Source organism: Phascolarctos cinereus, unplaced genomic scaffold (assembly GCF_003287225.1).
Source record: "Phascolarctos cinereus isolate Bilbo 61053 unplaced genomic scaffold, phaCin_HiC Scaffold_4;HRSCAF=312, whole genome shotgun sequence".
Classification (NCBI taxonomy): Eukaryota; Metazoa; Chordata; class Mammalia; order Diprotodontia; family Phascolarctidae; genus Phascolarctos; species Phascolarctos cinereus.
The window spans coordinates 280287678-280315496 of NW_027555847.1; the positions used below are offsets into that span (position 1 = coordinate 280287678).

Consider the following 27819-nt stretch of genomic DNA (forward strand, 5'->3'; position numbering starts at 1 on the left):
TGTAGTTTGTATTTGTGTAGGTGCATAAAATGAACTAAACATGTTGCAGATAGATGTTTGTTCTCTGTGTATTTCTTTAGAGGTTATCCCTTGTGATGTTGTGCTAGCATTGACTGCAAATGATTTTTTTTTGTTTAGCTTGCTACTAATTGGTTGATCTAGGTGACTTATTTGGCTCATCTAGTAGAGAATTATTCCTAGAACCAAGAATAGTTTCAAAGGGACAAATATGCGTGTTAATAATTTCACATTCAAAAAGTTCTTCTGTGAAAAGAAAATTAAATTTTGACTGGAAAAAATGTTTTATTCAATCTCCTATAAGTAGGATGTTTTTAGGTTCTTTCAGTAAAGGCTAAGAAATGATTTCTGAATTTGATTCAGATGAAATACTTAAAAGTCTTGGGGAAAATGTCTAATATTTTGGTTAAAGAAAATCCTTACAGAATAATAGATACATTAAAAGCAATGATTCTAAGCCTGATGTCAGCCAAATAATGTCTGTTTTTAGTTATTTTTAAGTTTTACATTAATCAGACTTAAAAAGTTGTCTTATGGGCATACCTTTTGGTATTAAAATTTGTCATGTTACTAAGCTTTTCAGTCTTTGTTTTAGGGGGTTTTTATGTTATAAAGTGAGATATTGCATCAACATGAGTTTTGTTTTTATGTTCAGAAATAATGAACTGCAATTGAGACTACAAATTGATGGCTTTTATATTTCTGAAAGTTGCAAACAAAAAGTTCTCCTTAGGTCTTATTCTTCTTTGTCTATCTTAGTGCATGTTTGATGAGAGAAAAGAGACTTTTTACTGTATGTGTGACAGTAGGAATCTGTTTTGGAAAACATTGAATATGCCTCCCTGCCTTCTCAGTTCCTTTGTAGGGAATCACTGAATTCTTATAGAATTCCTTCAGTTCAGCAATTAAATGGGGAGGAAAGGATGGACAGACTGAAGGAGGGAAGAAGGAATGGGAGCAAGGGGACAGAATATGTGTGTGGGTGTGTGTGCGCGCGCGTGCCAACTGTGTATGATTAAGACAGTGCGTCTATCCCTCTACTTACATACCACTGTGACATTCACCTTTTGGCATTATCACCACTCTACCCAACTTCTCTGTTTACATTGAGGACATCACCATCCTTCTAGTCTCCCATGTTTATAGCTGTGGCATTATTCTTGACTCCTTGCAGTTACATGATGTGTTCTATCCGTTGACATATTTTACTATTTCTTTCCTCACAAAATCTCTTGCATATATCCCTTCTAACTGCTCACATAACCTTAGATCAAGCCTTCATCATCTCGTGCCTAAACTCTTGCCGTGACTTTAGTTGGTGAAACTGTCTCTTTTCTCTCTTTAATACAGGTGGTCCTCCACAGAACTAATAGTGATTATCCTTAAGTGCAGTTTTGACCATGTTACTCCACTTTTTGGGAAACTGATGGTTCTCAGTTACCTGTAATCTTAAACATATACCCTTGTGTTTGAATTTTGAAGCCCTTCACAACTTCTCCCTCAACATATCTTTCCAGACTTATCGTATGTCAGGAATTTGTTTTAGCTAAGTTGACCTTCTCTCTGTTTCTTACTCTTGACACTCCACTTCCCACCTGTGTTCCATGCTCAAAGTGCACTTCCCGCTCACCTACACCTCATAGAACCTCTCGCTTCGATATTCAGCTCAATACTGCCTTTTGCACAAAGCCTGTCCCAAACTGCTAGTGACCCTAGAGAGTTCTAACTACTTTTTTTTTTACTATGTTTTCTGTGTTTATATTTGTACTGTATTACATATATCAGAGACATGTTTTCTCTCCTAATAAAATGTAAACTCCTTGAGAGCAGAGACTGTTTAATTTTATCTTTGGATCCACAGTGTCTGGCACGTAGGTACTTAATAATGTGCATTTATTGATCAATTGATCATTGATCAATGTTGTTTCTGCTGGTTTGAGAGGGTGCTAATGAAGATGTATTTTAGGCACTGTAACAACCCAAACCTTTAATGAATCAATAAAGAGTTTTGGAGGCTAGGCACTGAGGATATAGAAACAAAAATTAAACATTCCCTGCCCTGAAGAAACCCACATTATTCTGTAGGGAAAAGCAATACATATACATAAAAATGTGTACAGAATATGTAAATGTAAATACAAGAGAATGAGCAATTGGGCATGGTCAGACAATGCCTCAGGTAGGAGAAAGTGTTTGAGATTTAGGATTCTAAAGAGTCTAAAAGACAAAAATAAGGAGGGAATATAGTCTGAGCATGAGTCAGTCTGTGCAGACATGGAAAGATGGAATGTTGTGAGTGAACAGCAGCTGAAAGGTCAATTTAACTAGAATGTAAAGTATATGAACGGCAGCAGTGCACAATTGAACTTGAAAAGGTGGTTGGAGCCAGGTTGTGTTGGGCTTTGAATGATCAGCTTGCTTTTGTATTTTGTTCATAAAGGTAATAGGTAGTCTATAGAATTTGAATAGTAAAATGACATTGTCAGACCTATGCTTTAGGAAAATCACTTTGGCAACATTGTGAAGGATGGATCAAAGAAGATTTGAGGCAGGGAGATTGATTAGGAGGCTGTTACAATAATCTAGGTGAGAGGTGATGAAGGCCTGCTATGTGAGTGGAGGGAAAGGGATATATGTAACAAATGTTATAGAGATAGAATTGATAAGATGAGGCAGGTAATTGGATATGTGGTATGAGGAAAAGTAAGGAGTAAAGAAAGTCATAGGGTATGAAACTAAGTTAGAAGGTGGTACCCATAGGGAAATTTAGAAGACGTTTTGAGTAAAAGGAAATGATTTCTTTTTATAATATTTTGAGTCCATAATGTACAACATCTGATATGAAATGACTAATAAGCAGTTGGTGATATGGAACTGAGGCTTAGGAGAAAGACTAGATTTGTAGATACTCATTTCTCTTTGATACAAATGCATATTTTCATAACTGGAATTCCTTAGCTAAAATAAGTTTTAATAAGGTTGCCATACAATGGTTGTGGGTTTGTTCGTCTTGTTTGTAGAAAGAATGTTAGATCTCTTCCTAATAGAGCTTGAAGTAAAAAGTTGGTTAAACTCTCAGTTCTCCTGTGGGTATATCACAATGTCCAGTCCAAAAATATAGCTTGACATAAATGCTGTTCTTTTTTCAAAGGTAGGTGTGTGTGTGTGTGTGTGTGTGTGTGTGTTGGGCAAGGGGTCACAGTATATGTGCTAAATCTGAATTTGATCAGAAAATCCAGGGCAATTCGACTTTATTTCTTATAGGTCTGGTTTAGAAAACTAGGGGTGATACTATAGGAAGGAAATTTTATAGAGCAACATGAATTTACTCTGAATTTGGCAGCTTTTTTTTTTCTTACTCTCATCCTCATTTCTGCATTATGACAAATAGAAAAACTTTTACAGTATGTCTTTTTAGCCCCATGTATACCTTTACAGCCTTTCCTTTGTATGCTTCTTTCTCTCCTCCCTAGTTCAGGCCTTCATTGCCCCACACTTGGGCCAGCAGTAGTCTGCTGGTCAGTCTTCCTGCCTCAAGTCCTTTCCCAATCCAGTACATTCTTCACTCTGCTGCCAAATTGCTCTAAAGAGCAAATTTGACTATGTAACATTGCCTTCCTACATTTCATCCCCTTCAACTAACCTTATTGCCTCCAGGATCAAATATAAAATGATGTTTGTCTTCCCCTCTCCCATAAACTTGAATTGTCTGATCCAGTAACATGCCTCCTTGCTGTTTTTGCACTGGGTGGTCCATCTTGCAACTCTGTACTTCATCATGTGAGGAGTGGAACTTTCTCCTTTCTCATTGCTGCCTTCCAACTTCCCTGGCTTCCCTTCAAGTCTCAGCTTAAGTCTCCCCCTATAAGAAGTCTTTCCTAATTCTACTTATGGATATGTGTTAAATATACATTTGTTAGATATTTGTTAAAATATACACATTAAATATGAATTCATAGGATGGAATAGAAAGTAAGTTGTTAAAGAGAAAGTTAACTGAAATGCAAAAATAATAATAAGACTTAATTATAAATTATTTTGATTCTTCCTTAGATCTGAAGAAGGGTAACAGAAAATGAAATGAAAAAAGTTAAGGACTTGAATGGAATGTTGAAAAACAGGAGTTCCTACATATGGAGAAAAAATATTCATGAGACCTTTATAAAAATTGCTCATACTCTAGCACAGCAAGGTCAAACATGAGGCTTATAGCAGCACTCCTGAGTACAGCCTGAACCAGATTCTGATTGGGAAATATTTAACAAAATGATTACCTCCCCCTCCCCCCATAAAAAAAAAAACCCTGCAAACAACACAACATTACATTTTAAACCATCTTTAGACTTGGCCGGGGGATGTTAATATCAGAGTGTCTGCCTTCACGAACCAGTCCTGATTATTACTTTGACCTGGACAAGTTGCTTGATCTCCCTGGACCTCAGTTTCCTCCTTTCAAAAATGAGGTTAACTAGACGTCCTCTGGAGGTCCTTCTAGTTTTAGATCTATCATCCTGCAAGCCCGTATATAAGGCATAAAGAAATTTCTGGAGGGGGGAAAATCCATAGACTTAGATTCAAAAGTCAGTTTTTAAAAACAAATACATCTTAGGGTCTATAAACACCTTTCTGCATTGATTTATCAGTTATGTGCTAGAGCATGGTTTGACTTTTGCCTAGTCCTTTCTTGAAAATTATATTTATGAACTCTTCTTGTATTCTTTTTTGGGGGAGATGGGGGATGAGTAGAAATGCCTCCTGTTAAAGGGCTGTTATTTTTCATTAACAATTTGTGTGAAAAAATCTTGCTTGTCTCAGTGTATTGTTTTGCTTTGCAGAGGTCACTCTTTGGGTTTTTGGAATGGCTTTATATTCTTTAATTTGTTGTAGCAATGATGTAATCCTATATTATTTGGTTGAAGATTCTTCAGAGTTGAAGAACTTCTTGCTATTTTCCTTCAGCTTGGTATTCAATTTTTTTTAATTTGTCATATTCTTGTGGGAGACCTATGCCTCTTTTAAATATCTGTGCATCTTCTCTTCAAAGACGGGTTTTTTTTGGGCACGTTAAGAAATTAATGTCTTTCATAATTTTGTCTCTTGCTTTTTGCTTTTAAATTTTCTTCTGCATTTTTGAATTCTGCACTGGGGAGAGACTTGAGGCAAGGAGACTAATTAGGCTGTTGCAAATAATGTAGTTAAGATGAATGCTTGAACTAAGATGCTTTTCTGTATGAGTGCAGAGAACGGATCAATACAAAAGATGTAAAATTATAAACAGCAAGATTTGACAACTAAATGGATATGTGGGGTCAAGGGAGAGTGAGGAGTTGAGGATAATGCTGAGATTATGAAGCTGGAAAACTGGATTGATGCTGATGCCTTTGGTTGGTGGGGACTTTTGGTGGGGGTGGGTAGTGAGGTGAGGAAGCTAACAAATTCCATTGTGGGCATGTTGAATTGAAATGCCTTCCTGGTAGCCAATTTAAAATATCCAATAGTTGTGTTAGGATGAAGCTGAAGGGAGGTGGTTGGGCTGGGTAATAGATCTGGGAGTCATCTGCATAGAAATCATAGTTAAACCTGTAAGAGCTCATAACATTATTGAGGGAATGTGTAGAGAGAGAATAGAAGAAGGCCTAGTACAGAACCTTGCAGAATGCCCAGTCAGAGGACTTGATATAGAGGAGTTAACCAAGGACGCTGGACACTGAAGCAGCAGTCACACAGGGAGGAAGGGAACAAAAGTCATAAAAATTCATGTTAAGTACCTAGAATTAGGAGGTGATCGATAATGTCAAATGCAGCTGAGGCTGAGAAAACGCATCAAATTAGGCAATTAAGAGATTGTTGGCTACTCTGAAAGAGCAAACAAAAGGCTAATCGGTTGCTTCAGCTGAGAAGCAGGATAGACAATATACCCATAGGCGTCTTTGACATTTTTATGTAAGACTATCCAAAACCAGAAACAATGAATAGAAAGAAAAAGGATAAGGCGAATTTTAAAAACTAAGTATATTGGCATTAACCTTCCAAAAGTTGTATAGGACTTTTATGTTTAGATGGGGCAAGTGTAATAAAATTAATCTACAGGATTAATGTGATACCAATCAAAATACTAATAGAATGCTGTGTAGAACTAGACAAAAGTTTTAAAAATCAATAAAGAACAAAAGGTGAAAAAAACAAAAGATTGAGGGAAATTTTTTTTAAGAAGAGAGATAGAAAGGCAGATGGAGCTTTGTGACATTGTGTGATAAAGTGGTAAATATCACAATTATTTGTCACAGATCAGTGGAATAGATTATATAAGAACCAAATGTACACTGCAGACTAGTAAATGCACAGGAGATGGAGCCTCATTGGTGAGGCATGGAAAGAAGGCATGTTTGACTAGACTTGAAAGTGGAAAAGAGAACAGTGTATAAATAAGGTGAGAATGGTAACTTGGGGCAAGACTTTTAAAAACTGAAGAGGAGAGAGTTGATTATATTCGATTCTAAAGGCAATAGAAGTCTCAATAAAGGAGTGGGAAAGTGAAATGGGCGTACCTACACTTTAGGAAAATCACTCATTTTGGCTGCTGTGTGGAAGATGTATTGAAATGAGATATTTGAAGTAGGGAGACCAGTTAGGAGGCTATTGCAGTAGTTCAGCTGATGAGAGCCTGAGCTAGGGTAGGATGTTGATTGTGTGGGGAGAAGAGAATTGGTGTGAAAGATACTGGAAATGTGAAAATAACAAGATTTCACCACTGATTTTATATTTTGGTTGAAAGTAAGACATTGCAAGATTGTGAACTTTGATGTGTTCAGTAAACCCCAACAGACAAATTACTGGGGTATTCAACAAAATCTGCTGGGAAAATTGTAAGTTATTTTGCAGAAAATGGTGATTGGCAATCTAAATACGAAAAGTCATACTACCAAAAAAAAATCGAAGGCAATAGCTTTCATTGTGAAGAAGGAAAGAGTTTTAAACTAATCTCTTATTTAGCCACATAGAGAAGATATAACAAAGAGACGGTTTTGATTTTATGAAAATTTATCTATAGATATAGATATATGCACAAATAAAAGCAGTGCATCCAGAGAAAGAAAAAAAGTGGACAATAGTTTTTCAATTAAGCATCTCTGATAAAAACTAGATACTACAAGAAAATTACAAAGTCATAAGAGTAAGAGTCATTCTCCAATAGATAAGTTGTCTGAAGATAGGAAATTTTCAAAAGAAACACAGCTAAAGAAATTAAGATTAAAACAACTTTGAGGTATTACCTTAAATCCATCAAAATATCAAAGGTGGTAAAAAATGATTCAGTGCTCATGAAAACTGTCTGTAAATTTATTGCTGGTGACACTGAATTCAACCATTTTAGAAATTTATGTGAGTTCATACAGAATAGCTAGAGCTATATTCATAATATTCTTTGTATCAGGTAGAGATCCTATCTGTGCAACACTGTTTATAGCAGTCCTGTTCCTAACAGCAAAAAAACTGGAAGTAAGCTATGTGATCAAGTATAGGGAGAGGCTAAATTAATACAGTTTTCCCTTCTACATTGTGAGGGTTAGGGATGCCAGAGCCCCTGTGATCTGGAGAATCCATGTAAAATTTTTTGGCCTCCTTTTGTATCAGAGAATAATTTTTTTAAATTTTCTTTTATGGAATGTTTACAGTACCATATTGTAAAATTTAGGTTAAGTATTTGGTTATGGGCAATTATACATCCTATACATCTATTTTATACATTTCTGAGTTTTTAAACTTTTTGTTTGTTGTCTGCTGGCCTTTATGTGTTGTCTACAACTTCCACAAAACACTCCCAAAACTCCAGTTTAATTTCTTATGCTGACCAACGATGTATTGAAACTACAATGGGGAAAATTGTGAAGCGGAAGGGGTAATTGTATACTTAAATATAATGGAATGTTATTACATTGTAATGAATGATTATGTTGAAGAATACTTTATAAAATACCAGAAAACTGATAAGTGAAGGAGAGTGAAAAAATAGAACTAAAAGAATATACATTAAGGACTACTGCTTTGTAAAGAACATCAAAAGATCTCCAGAACCAATAGTAAATAACAATGCCCCACACTGGTGTTAACTTCAGTTTTTATACTATCTTCTTTTCTTTTAGCAACAAGTAACTGAAGGATATACAGGCATATAGCCAGTCGTTCATAACCATTTAAAAAATACTGTTTCGTTTAATTTTTTTTTACAGAGTTTGAGGTGGTTTTCTGTTTTGTTTTACTTATTCTGCTATTAATTTATCTTAAACATGTATGTGTGTGTGTGTGTGTGTGTGTGTGTGTGTGTGTGTATATATATATGTGTGTGTATTTATTTGGATAAGAAACTTGTAACAAATTATTTTAAGTTCATGTCGTCTTTACAACTCTTTTATTTCATTACGTTAACTTTAATAAGTTTACATGAAATTATTTTAAAATGTAATAACGTTGTGCTGACAAATTACATTTTTATTATACTTTGCATCCAGAGAAATCAGTGCTTAAAAACATGAATTCTTGACAAATTTAACAACTTAATATCATGATGATAAATGAGTAGATAGTTGGTTGAGGTATGTTTGCTTCAGAACTAAATCGGCTTAATGAAGAGTAATTTTCATGATGCACTTATGTATGCTCATAAATACATATATGACTTGCAAATATACTTTGAAGAAAAAGTACAGTTTGTTAGGAGGCTGGCATAGCATCATTGGTGGTGTGGGGCCAACTAGATGGAGTGGGCAGCACAGCTCCAGGAGGGGAGTTCCAAAGCTGAACGGCCTAGTTTCTTCAGGGCCTTTCAGGATGTGGGTTCATAAGTTTCAGCAGTAGCAAGGCATGGTAGGAATGTGTTTGGAGAGTCTGGAGCTAGGTAGAGACAGTAGATTCTCAGTAACAAGAGTCCTAGGGTGTAAGTTTCAAAGCTGAGTGTCATCTCCTCCAGGTCTCTGAAAATTTGGTTCAAAGGATACTCCAACAAGTGGTATCATAATCATAATAATAGAAATAACTAGCATTTACATAGCACTTTAAGATGTATAAAATGTTAAGCATATATTCTCTCATTTGATTCTATCTTCCTAACAACCCTGTGAAGTGGGGTCTATTATTTTGCCCGTTTTGCAGATCAGGAGACCGAAGCTGAAAGAGGTTGTGATTTGCCCAAAGTGACACAGTTAGGAAGTGACTGAGGCAGGATTCAAATTCAGATCTTCTGGACTCCTAAGTCTAGCACTGTATCTGCTATGCTACCTAGCTGCTTAACCAGGCATGGCAGGAAGATGACGATGAGTACAGGATTTAACTTTGATTTTTCAGAAATTCTGGCAGAATATTTTACTTATAAAATTAGAACTATTTTTTTCAGGTACCTCGTGATCTATAATCCTTATGAACAAGAGCGTCACTCTGTGGTTTCAGTCTATGTGAGCTCATCAAAAGTTAAACTCCTCACAGATTCAGGAAAACCTGTCTTAATTCAAATTAGTGCTGTTTGGGAGGGACCCAATACAATTTCAAATGAGGCATATCAGGTATGTTACTTGTTTGTACCTCTCTTTTATACACTTATATTCTATTTTATTTTATTATTACTTTTAGGTGTATCTTATCTCTCCTACTATAGTGTAAGCTCTCAAGGGCCAAGATTGTGGAATTTTAAATCTTTGTGTGATTCATTGCCTAGAAACAGTATGTTATGTAATTGTTGATTAATAAATATTTCAGTTTGCTTTGTTACATTAAACAAAATGTAGGCAATATTATGTACTATTGGCTACATTTGGTTTGTATGTGTAAATAATTGAAATTATTAATTTTGTTACCATGCATGATATGGTTAAAATTAAAACTACTATCAATTCACATGTGATCTATAATGTCATGTTTTATTATCTTGATTTCCCAGAAACATGTTGTAGATGTTTTCAGTTTTTAGTGTTGTGGGTCTTAGTAATTCACGTAGTCTATTTTCAATATTTCTGGATAATTTTAATGCAGCTTTTACAGTAAGAGTTAATGAATTAGAAAAGAAAGCCTTCTTAAACTGCTTAAAATCGTAAAGATGTAAGCCACATAATATAAACATTTCTGAGAATTTCATAAGTAATTCATTTTAAATGGTGTTCCACATTTAACCCTACATATTGAATTTTTAGTCTGGGATTTACTTAATTGGAATTATACTAATTTGAAAGGGAATTAGCAAAGTGATCTGATATAAACTTATAGGAAACTCACCAAAGAGTATACTTCATGTTCACACAATTAAGTGTATCACCTTTATTTTACAAATCTAGTGCTTGTTGGGAACTTGTGGAATCAATATTTTATTTTTAAAAAGGAATTTTTATCTTTGATTCATTCATTTAACATTCAGCGCATTTGTTAAGCATCTACTATGTTTACAGAACTATATTATCTTTGTATCTCTGTTGCCACGGTTTACTAATCCGTTGCTAGTTGCATATTTGATCATAGCATCATAGCTTTAGAAAGGACCTTTGAGGTCTTTGGGTTGAGCTTTCTCCTTACAAATGAAGAAGTTGAAGTCTGGAGAGGTTATGTGTCTTAACCTAAGTCACATAGCCAGTAAGTGTGGGATTTGAACCTAGGTCTTACTAACTTTACATCCAGTGTGCTCTCAGCATGCTGACTCTAATGCCTAATATTAAAATCTTATATGTCTCCTTAGGGTTTGGAGTTTTAGCCTAGGTTACATATTCCCTCAGGAATAGATTTGTTCCATATAGTATTTAAAATTTGTGTTATAGAGTGGATACTTTTCCCTCATTAATAACAATTGATAGTTGATTGAATTCTTTAACTGTTTTTCCCTCCACATTCAACAGATTTCCTTTGTAGCCCATCTGCTGCCATTAAGTATGAAAATATACCAGCTTTTGGAATCAGAGGGCTCACAGTCACACATGGCTACTTACACAATCTATAATACAGAAGCAAGTTCTGGAACAATTTTCAAGATAAAAGAAATGAAATTCACTACAGATGACATAACTATAGAGAACTCATATATAAAACTTGATTTTAGTGGATCTGGATTAATGGAGGTATGTTAAAATAAGTGTGATCACTTAACATTAGTGCTTATCACATGCAAAAAAAATCACAATATACAGGAGCCACCCCGCCTCCCTCCCACCCCCCATTCCCCAACCTGGTATGTATTGGGAGCCTTATAGAATTTTCAGAAGTTACTGGGAAGAGTCTAGATGGACAATAGCCCCTTGATAGTGTAAATTTCCTAAGCTAGTCCCCTACTCTTGTATCTTTTCCATGGTATGGAATGACATTGGCTCTTGTGAAGGCAATTAATATCGTTTCTTACTGATCCAACAGGAATCTTGGAAGTTTGCCACTACTAAGTTGTTTGCTTCCTTGTGGTTTTATATTTTCCTTAAATAGGAAATTGAGATAGTGAGATTATTTGTACTAAGATTTTTGGCAGTTTGGTTGTTAATATTTACAAATGGGGAATTTTCTATCCTTAGAAAATGACTAATAAAGAGGATGGTAAAATCCATGAAGTCAAAGTGGAATTTACATGGTATGGAACCAGAAATGGTAGAGACAAGAGTGGTGCTTATCTTTTCTTACCTGATGGAGAAGCCAAGGTATGTTCTCAGTGCTTAGCACTCAAATACTTTTGGAAAGTTAAGGAATGAGAAAGAAAATTCTTCTAACCTAGGAAAAGAGGTTTGTTTCAATATGTAGACCTAAAACTGGAGTCATAAGATCTTGTGTTTGTTGGGGCAGCTAGGTGGCACAGTGAATAGAGCACTGGCCCTGAAGTCAGGAGTACCTGAGTTCAAATCCGGCCTCAGACCAAACACTTGACACTTACTAGCTGTGTGACCCTGGACAAATCACTTAACCTCAATTGCCCAAAAAAAAAAAAAAAGAAAGAAAGAAAAAAGATCTTGCATTTGAATCTTGATGGCGTTGCTTACAGCCTGTTATATACTATGTAACCTTAGGTGAGTCACAACCTCTAATTTCTTTATGAGGAAAAAGAGGGTTGGATAAAATCTCCTCTAAAGTCCATTCCAGTGTTTAACTCTGTTATCCCATAGTCCCATTTATTAATCTTTTCACCATATATTGACTTAAGTTTTGGGCCATGTGTTATGTCAGTTTACTTAACCATTTGTAATGGAAAACAAGAGTAAATAAAATTTGGAAAACTGATGGAGTTAATGACATAATTTTCTAATTTTTCTCCATTTTTTCAGAATGAAATCCAGTTCAAATTTTACAGTTATCAAAAAAAATTTGCAGTTAACACATTGTCTTCAGAAATAGAAATGGTACTGACAGTATGCGATTCTCTGCATGTGATTTTATGTTTATGTGTACACATATTCATGCATTTTGGGTCTAAGCTACCTCTTGGTTATTCATTTTCAATCTCCTGCTTCCCATCTTTTAGCAATTTGTCTTTTCATTGACACCTATACCATACAATCCAAGGATAATGAAAGAAAATAATCATTTTCTTATTCTTTTCTATTTATCTTTTAGATCTCACTCCTTAAAATGAATATTATTTTATTTTCATTTGAAAATTCTGTAATTTATTCACTAGGTCTATAATTTTGTCTCTATTTGTTCATAGTATGTTTCTTGGAGTAAATGAGAAAAATTTCTAAATACTATGATGTAGAATATAGATTTGAATAGTAAAAAGTACTATTGAATATTTGAAAGGGTATGAGGGATAAGAAGAAAAAGGGCAATATTTATACTCCAGAGTCTCTGGAAAATACAATATGAATGAACCTTAGTGAAAGTTCAAATGCAGAAACATTACTAAAATGTGCAATAAATTTTAAGTGGTAGCATGAATATTGTCTTAATGGTTCCTTTACCTAGTTGGTTTATAGTTAGAAGAATGGATTTTTTTTTCTTAATCAAGTGTTAGTTTTGCTCTATATTTTAAAATTATTTACCCATAAAACAAAATTATGATTAAACTTTTTAAAAGTTATTTAGTCTTTAGCTTAAATGTCAAATTGAAAATCTTATACATAAGCCTTCTAGTTATGACCAGAGATGGTCAGGGAGCTTGCTTTGTTCTATACCTGAATGCAATAAAAGTAAGTGGCTTTCTTAAGATAGCCTCAGGAGACCTTGAAAGCCCCAGGTGCAAGAGTAATTCCTGACCAGTGTGGTGCCAGTCCACCACAGTGCTCAGACCTGAGCAGCCCAGGACCCTGTCACTCTGTCCTGAGACACCAGAAAAGACCCTAAATATTCCACGCTCTGAACCTCAAAGGTCCAGAGGAATTCTAACCCAAAGGCTAGGAAACGCTTGTGTTAGCACAAGAGGCTAAAGGATGTAGAGAAAGGCCACATACTGAACCTCACACAAAAGCACAATAGAATTATAGACTGGCTCTGGCATAAAGTCTCAGTCCAGGAAGTAAAACTAGAGAGATGAGTATTTCAAGGAAAATATCATTGAGTATCAAAAATTATTGAGAGTCTAACTCTATAACAATTGGAAACAGAGATTCAAAGAAAAGGCTTTTCCACAAGGATTATATGAATACCTAGAATAAAGAGATTATGAAATGAAATCAAAGCTCCTAAGGAAAGAATGTGAAAAAAGGATAAGTAGCTTAGAAGAAAAAACAGTAGAACTTACCCAAGATATAGATTTTCTAAGAACTAGAAGAGACCAAAAGAAAAAAAAATCAATGACTCTATGAAACAGCAAAAAATGTTAAGGGGAAAAAAAAAGATTGGAAAAAAAAATAGGAGCTGATTTTTTTTTTTAAATGACCTGGAAAACAGGTCAAGGAGAGATAATTTAACATATCATAAATTAAAATTCAGATAGCTTAGAACCAGAGAGCAAAGCAAATACAGAAAAAAGATACACTGATTATTTCCTGAAAGGAATCTTAAAATGAAAAGTCCCAGGAATGTCACATTCAAAATCTAGAGCTCCCAAATCAAAGGAAAAAAAAAGCTACTGTATAAATCCAGAGAGCTGTTTAAGTAATGAGTAACTACAGTCAAGATCACACAAGACATAGCAGCTTCTGCTGAAAATGAAAGGTGATCTTGTAATACAGTATTCCTAAAGGCAAAAGAGAAAAGGCTTACTACCAGTAATAATTACTCTGCAAAATTGAGTAATTTTACAGGGGAGAAAGTGAATCTTTAATGGAAAAGAAGATTTTCAAAGCATTTCTGATGAAAAGATCAGAGTTGAATAGGAACTTTGAAATACAAATACAAGAGTTCAGAGAAACCTAGAACGGTAAATGTATTTGAGCAATTGGAATAAAACTATATGATGATGTAGTGCTAACTTTCTAATGGAGGAGAAGAAAATAAGTGTCCCTTAAAACCGTAGCATCTTAAAACAATATTGAAGAGATTAAATAAGAAAACAGAAGTCCTAGGGAGTGTATTGGTTCTGTTCTGAGGGTTTGAAGAGGGGAAAGAAAAAAGAAAGATGAAAGAAATACACTGCTATAGAAAGGAGGAAGATGATGAGGCTTGCCTTTCATCTTAATTAGCATGAATGGAAAGAAAATACAAACATGGAAGAAAGAGTGAGGGAAGTGCACATCAGATGAATAAACTTCATTCTTAACCTGATGTAAACAAAGGAGGGTTGAATACACACAGTTTTGTGTAGCTGTATATCCAATTCCACAAGGAAATAAGTGGAGATGACAGTCATGGAGAGGGCATTAAGAGGAAAGATAATATTGGGGAAGAAAGAGTTACAAACAAAGCAAACTTCCTCATCCTGAAAGGAGTATTAAAAGGAGGAGCAGTGGGAGGAGAAGAAAAATAACTAGAATCTAAAGGAATGCCTTAGATTGCCTCTTAGACAGTTGGGGAATGGCTGAACAAATGAATGTAATGTGCTATTGTTGAGCCTTATGAAATTATGAAAGAGACAATTGTAGAGAATCCTTGGCAGCATGAACTGATGCGTAGTGAGGCGAATAATCAAGAACAGTTTATTCAAGGACAACATTGTAAAGTGAAATTACTCTGAAGATACCTCTTATCAAGGCAGTGACCAATCATGTCTCCATAGCTCCTGTGATGAATCTTGCCATCTGCTCTCTGAAAGAGAGGTAGCAATTTCACTGTAGAGAAAATATAGAATTTTGTGTGTGTGTGTGATCATTTTATGTATTTGTGAATATTTTTAAAACAAGCAACATAAAATGGATATTTATGGTTTCATATAGAGTCTTCTGTTTTTGTTGTACTGTTTATATGGAAATCGTCTTATTTGGTATATAAGTTCAGAAAAAAAAATTAAAGGAAGTAAAGTCCTGCACAACTTTTAGTTTGGTATTTTTTTTTTCTAGGTAAAGAGATAACTTTCTCTAAGGAAACGTAAAGCTTGACTGTATTAGGGTAGTTTGTAGTGGTTCTGAATCTTTTTGATGTAATGTACTTCCAGCCTCCAATCTCTCTCTGCTGGAATTTATCCTTCATACTACTACCAAAGTACTCTTTAATGAACGGTAGTAGAGGAGACAAAGTAGTATATTGAGAAAATACTTAGGATATAATTCATGACTGGAATAGGGCACTGAAAAAGTATATATTATTAATAAGTAACAAGATGGGGAAAAATGGAGACAGGAGAATGGTGTAAATGTAAAGTTCACCAAGGGAAATATACTTATGTCAGGAAATTTAGGTACTTTAGGATGGAATCGTAGTTGAGAACATGCAAGTCAAGATCAGTGGAGCAGAAATGAAGTGGATCATATCACACACCACCTAAACAAAAAGAAGACATAGATAAGGACTTCAGGAAACAGATCTCATGTATAGCATGGAGGCCTAGTGTAGTAGTAGTCTTTGAGAGCAGGGACTTTTTTTTTTTTGCTAGGCAGTGGGGTTAAGTGACTTGCCCAGGGTCACACAGCTAGTAAGTGTTATGTGTCTGAGGCCGGATTTGAACTCAGGTCCTCCTGAATCCAGGTCCAATGCGCCTATCCACTGTGCCACCTAGCTGCCCCTTTGCTTGTTTTCTTTATGTCCCTAGCACCACAGCACAGTGATTGGCACATAATAAAGACTTAATAAATGCTTGTTGCCTGACGGATGGACTAGTGATGGGGAGTATATAAATTATCCAGACATCTGCTGGCTTTCTACCATAACAGAGCATCTAATTATTTCTTTATTGCCTAAATGATAGTTTTATACTTAAAAAAGGTAGCAGAACCAACAAGGGAAAATTTATTCTTTGCGTGATCTTCTAGCAAGTAGGAACTGGTTGCTTTAGTGAAAATCCTGGGAACTTGGAAGTAACTATCTATTCCACTTTAAGATTTGGGGTAAAGAAGGTTAAAAAAAAGCCTAACATTAGTTACATTTACCTAAGAATTGGAGATAATAGATTTCGAAGAGTTCAGAAAAAGGCTAAGTTACCTAAATTCTACAAATGAATTCAGCCTAGGAAGGATACAAGGCTCCCTAAAAATGAAATTTAGAAGACTCTAAGGAAAAGGAAGACATAAGATACCAATGTGAGTTTCACAAGGGAGTCACAATTCTGAAGAAGAGGAAAAGGGAACAAAGTAAATGGATGGGGAACTCATCACCAGCTTTGGTTTTTAAAAAGATGTCTACAGAAGGTGGAAGCAAGAGCAGATTAACAGAAGGAATCCAAAAGTATAATAATAATATTGAAAACAATATTAATATTTATAAATATCATTTCATTTATCCTCAGAACAACCCTTTGAGGTTCATTCCATTATTATCAACATTTGACATATAAGGGAACTGAAGCACACAGGGTCACACTGCAAGTGAATGTCTGAGATTGGATTTGAACCCGGGTCTTCTTGATTCCAAGTCCAGCATTCTAACCAATATGTCATCTAGCTTTCATTCATTTTAAAAAGTAATAGCGTTAGAACTACCAAGGCTCAGAATGAACTGAGACTGAGTAAAACTAAAGATAGCGAAGATTATTTTTTAAAAACTATTTTGGGGGCAGTTAGGTGGCACAGTGAATAGAATACTGGCCATGGAGTCAGGAAGACCTGAGTTCACATATGACCTCAAACGCTAGTTGTGTGACCATGGGCAAGTCACTTAATACCAATTGTTGTCTCTCTCCCCACTATCCCAGGAAATAAAAAAAATAAAAGCTATTTTGCAGTTCAAGGAGAGAGAATAAAAGGAGAAATACAGGACTGATACTTTAGGTAGTTGGGACAGTGATAACAGATTATAGAGAAGTGGGATATTCAAACTCTTGGTCTTTTTTTTTCTGTTAAGGCAAGTTATATTTTAGATTGGAAAGGACAAAACAAAAATTACTCATAGGAAATTGGTGCCCTTGTATTCATTTTGAATATATATTCCATTTTTACCTAAGTGTTTTCTCTTCAGAGTCTAAGCATCCTAAGGTGAGGGAATGTTTGTTTTTGTCTTTATATCCCTAGTGCTTAGCACAGTGCCTGCACACAATAGGCACTTAATAACTGCTTTTTGATAAATACAGAGGAATTTTGCTCCTTGCTGCTCTTGATTAATTAAGCCACAAAGTAGAGTGGCATCCACAGATGTTAAAGATACATGGGCAATGATTTTGAAAGGTTATGGAGGTTCTACAATATTAAAGAAGGGCCAATGTTGTCCCAATTTAAAAAAAAAAAGCAGAAGTTAGTCCACAAATTCTGTACCAGTGGGTTTTAATTCCTGGAAACAATTCTGAAATATAGAAGAGATTGTTAATGAACATTTATGAAATGATGCAATGATCACAAATGTTGGCATCATTTCATAAAAAACTGGTATTGTAAGACTAACCTCATTTTCTTTTTTGTTAGGGTATCTGGTAGGTTAGGGGAATGCTACAGATGTAAATCACCTAAATTTTAGCAGAGTGTCCCCAGGTAGGGAGCTCTGCTCAGTTATTTCATTAAAGAGATAAGTATGACTCATTCATTTCAGGTTGAATCAAACTCTACATAGGTTGTGGGAAGCAGATCCCTGAGACGTGAACAGGCAGTCACGCTCCAGAACTTTTATTTAGTATTTATGTACATTCTGAGGTATACAGTTATGATAACTCGCACTTCCCAGTGCAGTGGGGCACTGGAAGTTCCAAAAAGATCTTGACATAATAATGGACCAAATCTAGTAAGATAGGAGTTAATAGAAAAAATATAAAGACTTACACTTTGATTTTAAAAATAGTTTTCTCAAATATAAGAGGAAAAGATAAATTTGCCTTAAAAAGACCTGAAGGTCTTTCTAGCAGGATAGTTTGTCTTAAAAAGGCCTAGTGGTTTTCCTGGATTGCAAAGTCAATATGAATCAACAGTGTGATATGGCAGCCAGGAAAGTGAATCCCATCTCGAGCTGCATTAAGAGAACAGTAATATCCAAAACTAAGAAAGGTTGTGGTCCTACTGGACTTTTTATTTGGTCAAATGACATCTAAGATGTTATATTCCATTTTTGGGACATCATATTTTAGAAAGGTGTGTTTCTTATTTTGTCAAGTCTTCTCCTTGAAGATTTATTCCTAATTGCAGTCTTTGAGGCAAATAGCAATAGTAATCCCTGTATCACCGAAGAAGTATAGTACACTTTTACAGTCTTTGTTCCATTGGGACCCTTATGGCAGCATATGGGCAGAGTGGATTTTACCTCCATTTCTCAGATGGAGAAACTGAGGGTCAAGGAGGTTGGATGGCCTAGGATTATATGGCTAATGGTACAACAGTCTCCTAATACTTAGCCTGACAGTCACACCTCAAGGGATCATAGAGCCAGAGCTGAAAGGTACCTCAGAGGTCATCTAGTTCAACTCCATCATTTTACAGATGAAGAAACTAAGGCCCAGAGAAATTAAATGACTTCCTCCAGGTCATACAACAGGTAAGTATCAGAGGTGGTACTTGAACTCAAGATCCTCTGATTCCAAAGCCAATGTTTTTCCCACTATACCACATTATTGTTATTATTGTTGTTATTATCATTGCTATTATTATTATCAAACTCCAAAATTCTGGTGCCTGGTGGTCAGCTGACTCACCCTCTTCATATACTTTCATAAAATACTATTTAAGCCTAACCTTTCCATGTCAGTTTGTCTTGGCAGTCTCACAGGAGTTATTCTTAACCTTTCATCCCAATGATTTTGCTGTGTTATCACCTAATATAATAACTGACTAGGGTAGGTAGCTTTTTCATCTTTGAAAAAGCTCAAATTACATGCCAATGAAATGGTTTCTTCCAGTGGTCCTTAGCAGTTGGTGCAAGCTCTCTCCCCACTTCTTTTGATTTTTAAGGGCAACTCCCATTTAACTTTTTCCCTGTCTGGTTCATAAGCAGAAATGAAAATTTTAATGGGCCATTCTTTCTGTTTGGGTTCCAGTTATGAGTATGTGATAGAGGCCTGGCAGGACCACCACATGTCCTGTCAGATAGCTCACACTTCAGGACAATTGAGGCAGAGGTGAAAACTTTTAAAGACCTTAAAGTAGTATATAAGGTTAACCTGATTGATGGGCCACCCAACATAGCCTTGGGAAACAATGCATCTTTACAGTCACATTGACTCGGTGAGCAACTGTGGTTTGTGGTTTTAGAAGAAAGAATACTTTTTCTTAGACTTTAAGAATATATTTTGTAATTTTCTTGGAAAATTACAAAAGGTTAAAGATTTTTCATAAAAATTTAATTTTCTTCCTTCAGCCCTACATTTCTGCTGATCCACCTTTTATCAGAGTGACCCATGGAAGGATTTATTCAGAAGTTACATGTCTCTTTCCTAATTTGAAACACAACGTGCGACTTTATAATGTTCAGGGTAAGAATACACTAAAGCTGTGTTTCCCAAAATATTTGGGCTATGAAACAAATATTTTTTTCCTTGGTGGCATAGTGGAAAAGCATAGATTTGGAGTCAGAAGACCTGGGTTCAGATCTAGGCTCTGCCACTTACTCCCTGTGTGGCCTTGGCCAGTCACTTCTTCCTGAGCTTCAGTTTTCTCATCGGTAAAATCAGATGGATCCTGTATCTCTAATGTCTCTTCCAGCTCTAAATCTATGATCTAATGTAGTTCTTTGAATAAGTAGAGCCATACTGACTTTCCAAGGCAGAGAAAAATGGGTCATAAGGGAAAAGTAGTTTGTCATTTTTTCATTCTGAAATAAAATTTTATTATGTTTCTAACTCAGTTAGTAATAAGTGGACAAAAGATCAGTCACCTTTCCCCTAGTAAGAATGATAAAGAAATAGAAAAAAGCTTATGATATAAATAATTAATCTAAGTCTTTCTAATCTAGTTGAATTTAAAACTTTTTAATAGAAAATTAAAATTAGAATCTTTGAAACATAATAAAATATTAAGTAAAATTTAGTTTACTTCCCATGGCATATTTTTACCCTCAAATAAAAATCCTTTTGAAAATCCTTTTAAAATTAAAAAACCTTCCATTTTCCCCCATTTTTCCCTTCACATTCTGAAAAACATGTGAACTCCAGGCTCAGATTGCTATGTGATCATTGCACATAGAAAGTCATTAATAAATGTTTGGATTGAATTGAATTGTGGGCTAGTTATTTCTAATTATCCCTAATTGTTTCTGAAACTTTGTTTCCTTTCAGTGTCTGTTTCACAAGTTAGGTGCAAAGATCAAATGAAATGACAAAGTGCTTTGGAGACCTTAACTGCCAAATAAATGTCAGCTATCATTCTTATTGTTAAAATTGAGAAGAGAAATCTTACTAACCTTGCTTGGTTCAGAGTATTGTGTTATGGATCAAATGAATAATGTGTGTGATTATGCTTTTTAAATGTAACGTTGCATGTAATTGCAGTCAATAATTATAATTTCAAACATTTTAAAACTTAAAGCACTAAAAGTTCGTCATCCTCCCCTAGGATGGTTTATATGCACTAGCATTAAAGTCATATCAGATCAGGGTTGTTGGGGAGACTTTAGTGTACTTTTCCTTTTGTTTCATTAAATAGCTTATATGTATATATGTATGTGTGTGTGTGTGTGTGTGTGTATACACATATATATATACACACACACAAGCTATTTAATGTATATATTTTTATATATTTAATATATATGTATGCACATATATATATAGGCAATTAATATGATAACAGAGGATTTTACATGGATTATCTCATTTGATCCTCACAGCAGCTCTGAAATATATGTTAATAATAATCTCCATTGTACAGTAAAGGAAGCACATAGTAGCACAGGGTCACACTGCTAGTGACTGAGGCAGGTCTTAAACTCAGTTCTTCCTAAATCTAGATTCTATGCATCACACCACCCAGCTGCTTTTAACTTCTTCTTCCAAAGCGCTTTCAGGGTTAAGAGATTTTTTTAATCTGTAGGCACTATAAATATTTTCCTGGTGAAATAAAGTAAAAAATTAACTTGCCCTCCAAATTGCAGCTTTATATGTTATACAAATGTTGTACTTCCCTTCTGCAACCTCAAAGTTAGAATATAGTCCTTGATTCTTTTAAAAAGTCTCTGTATCCCTTTTTGTTAGAATTGATATTGTACCTGCCTAGAGAAACACTTAATTTACATTGACACTATGATCTGTAAGTGACATTTGCTAGCTATGCTTTCATTTGTCTTTGGAGCTGTAATTATTTTACTGGGTGTCCTAGTTTCTGACATCAAGAGTTGCTTTGAAGTTTTAGGTTGCTATGGGTTACCAGCCTTTTATATGTATTTTCCAATGCTGACAAAAGGGTTCAGGCCTCAGATCTGTTATGATGTATGTCTTCACGTTTTCTCCAAGGCAGATATTTTTTGTGAGTATAAATTATGGTCCTAGTTATCATCACTGATGCCCTTAGGAGAAACTTTCTAAATATTTCTGCCTTTTCTCTCACTAACATATTAAAAAATAGTGCTTGTGATGAATTTCCGGAAAGAAAACAAGTAGCTTGAAGGCAGAATGTAATGAACTATTTCAGAAACTTTTTGGGTAGAAATGATAGAGTAGTTTCAGTACATGGAAGTATTTAGCAATAAAAGAGTGCATGCAAAATTTTTCTACAATATAAATTTCAATATAATTTTTGGAAATAATTAATCTGTGACCTTTGGCTTTTGGAAACATAGACTTAAAATAATTTTAATTTCTTCAGAGCCTAATAGAATTCTACAAAAAAAAAAAATTGAAAGTCAGGACATTTGGCAGTCCTTCGTCTGTTACTGACTTAATTGTGTGACTTTGGGCAAATCTTTTAACCTTTTTGGACTTCAGTTTTCTTATCTGTAAAATGAAGAAATTAGAATAAGGCCCAAAACAAAATTAAAAGCCCCTCCCAGCTTTCATTTTCTATTCAAAAAATTTCTCTACAGATATTACAATCCAATGGTTTTGCAAACTATTATTTTCATTCTATGTAGTAGATTATAGAGTCTGTTCTAAGGTACTTCATTTTACTGATGATAATTGTTACTAAGTCTTCTACCTTAGACACATTTTGCTTATAGACATTCCTAAAGTCTCAACTGATTTAGTGTGTGTTGACATTGGCATTAGTACATGTTGGAAATTTGAACACAATAGCAATTTCCCACTTAGGCCCTTCTTTAAAAACATAATGTACATTTATTTAGCATACAAAATCAGCTTGTTACCAACGTGAGAGCAGTTTCCAAATCTGCTCTCTGTATACCGTCAGACCACCAACTTGTTGAGCAAAGGACAAAACATTAACAAAATCGAAAAAAAGAAGAAAGGTGAGAAATTTTTATGTTGTAGGAAATGGATAGAAGAACATATGTTAACACAGATTATCATCATTTTTCACTAAGTAAGTTTAACTGTAGTATTAATCCATCGCCATGATGTGACCAAATAAGAGTAGACATTCGGAAGACTTGTTCTTGCCAAACAGACATATAGCAGTCAGTGGCAACACCATTTAGAATATCGAGCAGTATCACTTCATAATACGGTAAAGAATACTAGAAGAAAAAACTGAGTTTACAGAAAGCTTGACGAGATCCAGTAAAATCAGATTATCCCCAAGACATATAAGGATGAAGCTGAAGAACAATAAATAAACAAAAATGTAAAAGATGAATAGCTATAAATTTTTTTTTCTTTATCATTTACAGTAGGGCCTTGTCAGCAGGCAATTACAATTTCACAAAGCTTACAGGAAAGCTAGGTTTATTACAAGAGAAATGAACATGCATGTGGAAGCCAAAGATTTCACACTCTATACAGAAGTTGCATTTTTATAACAGCAGGAGAAAGGGAAGAAGAGCTACCAGAAATCTCCACCTAAAGGGGCATGGCATAGCAGGAGGGGGGGCTGGGGAGAGGGAGGTGCAATAAAGGTGGAAAGAGGAGCAAGTCAGTGGCAAAAGCTGCACTCCTTTCCCTTGGGAATTGCTAGACTATGAAGATAGGATGGTCTGCTTATCTACAAGGGTTCCAGCTGTACAATCAATTTTTCGACCTAGCGCATACTGATTGGAACCTTCTTGTCTCCCAAGGACACATAGAGAGTCCAGTTTGGGATGTAAATGATATGTCAGCTCAGAGAGGGTTTCATCCTTGACACATTCAGGGCTTCCTGCATATTCTGGGTCCAGTGTTTCTGGAAAATTTGGCAAGTCAAAAGACAAGCTCAGGGGGACCCTTTGACATTCCTCAACAGCCTCAGTTACATAGACTTGAACCTCATAGTCCTCCACTGTGTGACACAAGTAGAAATGACACAAAAGAAAATAAAGCTAGGAAGAATAACTGGATTAGACCACCTAAAATCAAAGGTGTTCCTTGCTCAAGGAGATAATCATTTTATTGATACTGAAGATATCTGAGGTTGTAGAGATACCAATTAATAATTTTAGAAGTCAAAGATTTTATCATTTCAAAAAATAACTAAGAAAATATTAAAAACTGTTTACTCATGCCTACTTTTCTATTTCTACAAAATCTTTTAAAATCTGTGTATTCATTATGGGCATCCTTGATCTCAATGTAAAAGGGAATAATTACATTGGGCTTTGAATTGCAAATATGGCTTACTAATATTTAGTGAGTGAGAGATAACTGATGTATAACTCCAGATACTCCTTTGGTATCCTCAACAAGCAAAGCCTTCAGCACTTTGGAATGTATCCCTTGTGGAGTATTTATAAAAGAATGTGAACAGATTGCAAGAATAACAATGCATCAGTGTCATAACCTTTACTATTTTTGAACTTATTTTTTATTAAATTAAATATTTCCCAATTGCATGTAAAAAGCTTTTTTTTTAAACATTCTGTTGAGAAGGCAAGCAATGTGATGCCTATGTTACTTGTGAAGTTATATGAAACATATTTCCATGTTAACCATGTTGCAAATGAAAACATACAGGGGAAAAAAAAACACAAGAAAAATAAAGTAAAAAATATGCTTCAGTCTGCACTCAGATCATCGTTTTTTTCTGGAGGTGGATACTGTTTTTCATCATGGGTGCTATGAAATTGTCTTGATCAGAATAGCAAAGACTTTGATAGTTGATCATCCTTATAATATTTTTTCATTTTCATTTAATTTTTCTCAATTACATGTGCCAGAGGTCCTTAGACTTATTTGGCCTGCTGCCAAAAAAGAAAACTTTACTCAACACCCTCCTGAAAATCCACTTTCTTTAACCCTTTTATAGTTTGTTGTTTTTTTTTTTTTAATTTTCATTATTTCAAACCACTACTGCCCCCTGATCATTCCAGTCCTCCTCAGGAGGTGTTATCTCCCATTTTGGGAACCTGTGAACAGACATTTTTAACTTTGTTTTTCTTTGTTTTTAAATTTTGACTCAGTTCCCTATATATCTGAGAAATGGGATCTTTATCACAGAAATTTGCTATAAATATTTCCCCCCACTTTCCTGTTTGCTTTCTAATTTTGGCTGCATTAGTTTTGTTTGTGCAAAACCTTTTTACTTTTATGTCATTAAAATTATCCATTTTACTTCTTGTTTAATTGTAGTCTTTGCCAACTGCCTGTTAGATATCCCATTAGCATTTCAAACTAAATGTGTTCAAAGTAAAATTCATTTTCCTCTGAAACCCATTTCTCCTCCAGATTTTTAGATTCATTGCTTTTGAGGATACTACCATTCTTTTGGTCAGTTAGATTCATAGCATCAGTCATTCAGGATTTTTCCCTTTCATTTATCTCTTACCCTCTTCTCTCAATATCCAGTCATTTGGCATATCTCATAGATTCTGTTTCCATAACATCTCTCACATTCATCCTCTTTTTTTTTTCCATTCACCTATTCATCACATTTGCCTGTACAATTGGAATCTCTAGCCTCCTTCAAGGTTTAGGTCAAGTGCCACCCCTCTATTTGGAGGTCTTTCAAGAGTACCCCACCACCACTACCAAATGAACATTTTATCTCTCCAGTTATTTTCCTGTATACGTGTTATCCCTACAGTAGTAATATGTAAGCACTTAAGGGGTATAGAGATGATTTCATTTTTTTATCTTCATATCCCTAGTACATAGTAGGGATTTAATACCAATGTTTGATGAATTGAATTAGTTTTCTCATGTCAACTCTATGCCACTAAATCCTTCTATGTCTTGCTGTAGTCTTTGAGAAAGAAGGGGTTCTTTGCTCTTTCAGGGCTATTCCCACTCCCTGTGCTCTGGATTCCTTCCTCACCTATCATTTGCTTGTGCCATTGCTTCTCTCTGTCCTCCCTTGATTTCTTCCCCTTTCTCATTTTCTTTATCCTTCATTCTCTTCTGCCTCCTTCATTTTCACTCTCTTCCTTTCTATTGTCCCCTCTGTCTTTTGTCTGTATAGCATGGTTCTGTCATTCTCTCAAGTTATTCTACTTCATCTCTTTTCCCTTTCACCTCCAAATTCCTAGGAAGACATCTCACTGCCTCTGCATCCTTACCATCCATTCATTTCTTAACCCTTTTATAATCTAGCTGAGGTACAACCCTTCTGCTGTAAGTGTTCTGTCTGAAGTTTGCAGCTTTTGATGGTTAATCACCCCTCTCCTCCTGGATAGTCTTTCTTCTCTTTCTTTTGGCTTCTTGTAACATTGTTATCAGCTGGACCTATTCCCATGTGCCTCAGCATTCCTTTTCTATCTCCTTTGCTGGATCATTGTCCATTTCCTGCCCCCTAATTATGGGTATCTATCAAAGCTTTTCTCCTTCCTCAGTGCATTTTCCTTTGCTGATCTCATCAGATCTTATGGCTTCAATTATTGCCACAAAAATTACTCCAAAGTCTGTATGTCCAGCCCTAATTGTTTTCCTCAGCTCCATTCACATGTTGCCAACTGCCTGATTAACATTTCTATCTGGCATCTCAAACTGAGAATGTCTAAAATGTAACTCATAATTTTCTTCCTAAATCATCTTCTCCACCAAACTTCTTTATTTTGAGTGCACCACCATCCTTCCAGTTGCCACGTTTTGTAGCTTAAGAAAGTTACACTTGACTCATTGTAATCATCTAATTAACAGTGCAGTAGTTCTGATCAGAAGTGATGAAGCCTGATCAGAACTATTTCACTGTTAATTAGATAATTACTATTAGTATTCACTGAGAAGTGTCTACACACAGATACACTTAGAAGTAAGCGTTCAATAAAGTATATGATTGTCTGTTTTCAAAGGCTTGATGTAACAAGCATTTGTTAAGTGCCACTATTTGCCAGCTGCTTTGGCAGACTCTAGGAATATAAATACAGAAAGGGTATAGTTCCTCTAGGAACTTACAAAATGTAAATACTAATTTGAGTTAGCATATAGTAAGGAAGTAGAGAGGAACCATGAAGTGATAAGAGAGCCAGCTTCAATCAGGAAGATCTGACTCTCACTTATAACATGTACTGATTCTATGACTGAGCAAGAAGCTTAGCATTACCACTCTCCAGGTACTTCTGATATTAGTTGCAGAAGAGTTGCTGATCTCGACTGGTAGGAAGTATAATATGTTCCTAATGAGGGGCATAGATTCTCAACGTATGCTTAAATTCGGGTTATTTTCTCTAACTGGTTTAAACTTTTACATTTGGTAGTAAAGTCCTCTCCTGGTAAGTGATTATGTGGTAACAGCATCCATTTTAGGGATAATAAAGGAGAAAATCTATACAAAAGACTTATGTTCCAAAGGAGATTTATTAAAGAATGTTCTTTTTGTCCAGGTGAAAATGAGGGTGAAGGAGGCGGAAGGATATGTAGGCGAAATAGGTGCTGTGGTCCTCCACATCCATATCCACATTAGAATGGCAATATAATAGTTCCTCAAAGATGACATCTTAGCCTCCCCTTTTATAGAAGAATAGTTGACCCTCTGACATATTAGGGATGCCTCTTCCTCTTTTCAGGGACACCATGGTGATAATTGGTGTGGAGCAAGATGTTATCTGTTGGCCTTTTCTTCCACATTTGCATTTAAAGATGAAAAGACAGTAATTTTTTGAGGATAATCCAGGCAAGGTCTAACCTAGGCCTGTCTGGAAGTTTAGGCTCCAGAATGTTAAAAAATGTAATACTAATAAATAATATTTAGCAAAAAGTTTAATAGCATAGACAAGCTATTTAGCAAAGATAATGTTAATTAACTTTGGCAAAGCTTGCCTCACCTTTGCATTCACAACACATGTGGTGAGAAAGGTGTGATGACTCAACATGGCAGGCTTAAGAACTTAATACTCTTCCTCAATGCAGTTGCCTTAGGCAAATGGGAAACTCCTCAGTGCCTTAATCCT

At 35.2% G+C, this 27819-nt stretch overlaps 1 protein-coding gene across 1 annotated transcript in view; it reads left to right on the top strand.

The window, feature by feature from the left end:
- MAN2A1 (mannosidase alpha class 2A member 1) overlaps positions 1-27819 on the top strand; it is a 205063-nt gene that overhangs the window by 137997 nt on the left and 39247 nt on the right. The window contains exons 13-16 of the mRNA XM_020968826.2: positions 9410-9575; positions 10893-11111; positions 11553-11675; positions 19771-19885. Of these exons, the coding sequence (XP_020824485.1) occupies positions 9410-9575; positions 10893-11111; positions 11553-11675; positions 19771-19885 (623 nt within the window). The remainder of the gene's footprint in view (positions 1-9409; positions 9576-10892; positions 11112-11552; positions 11676-19770; positions 19886-27819) is intronic.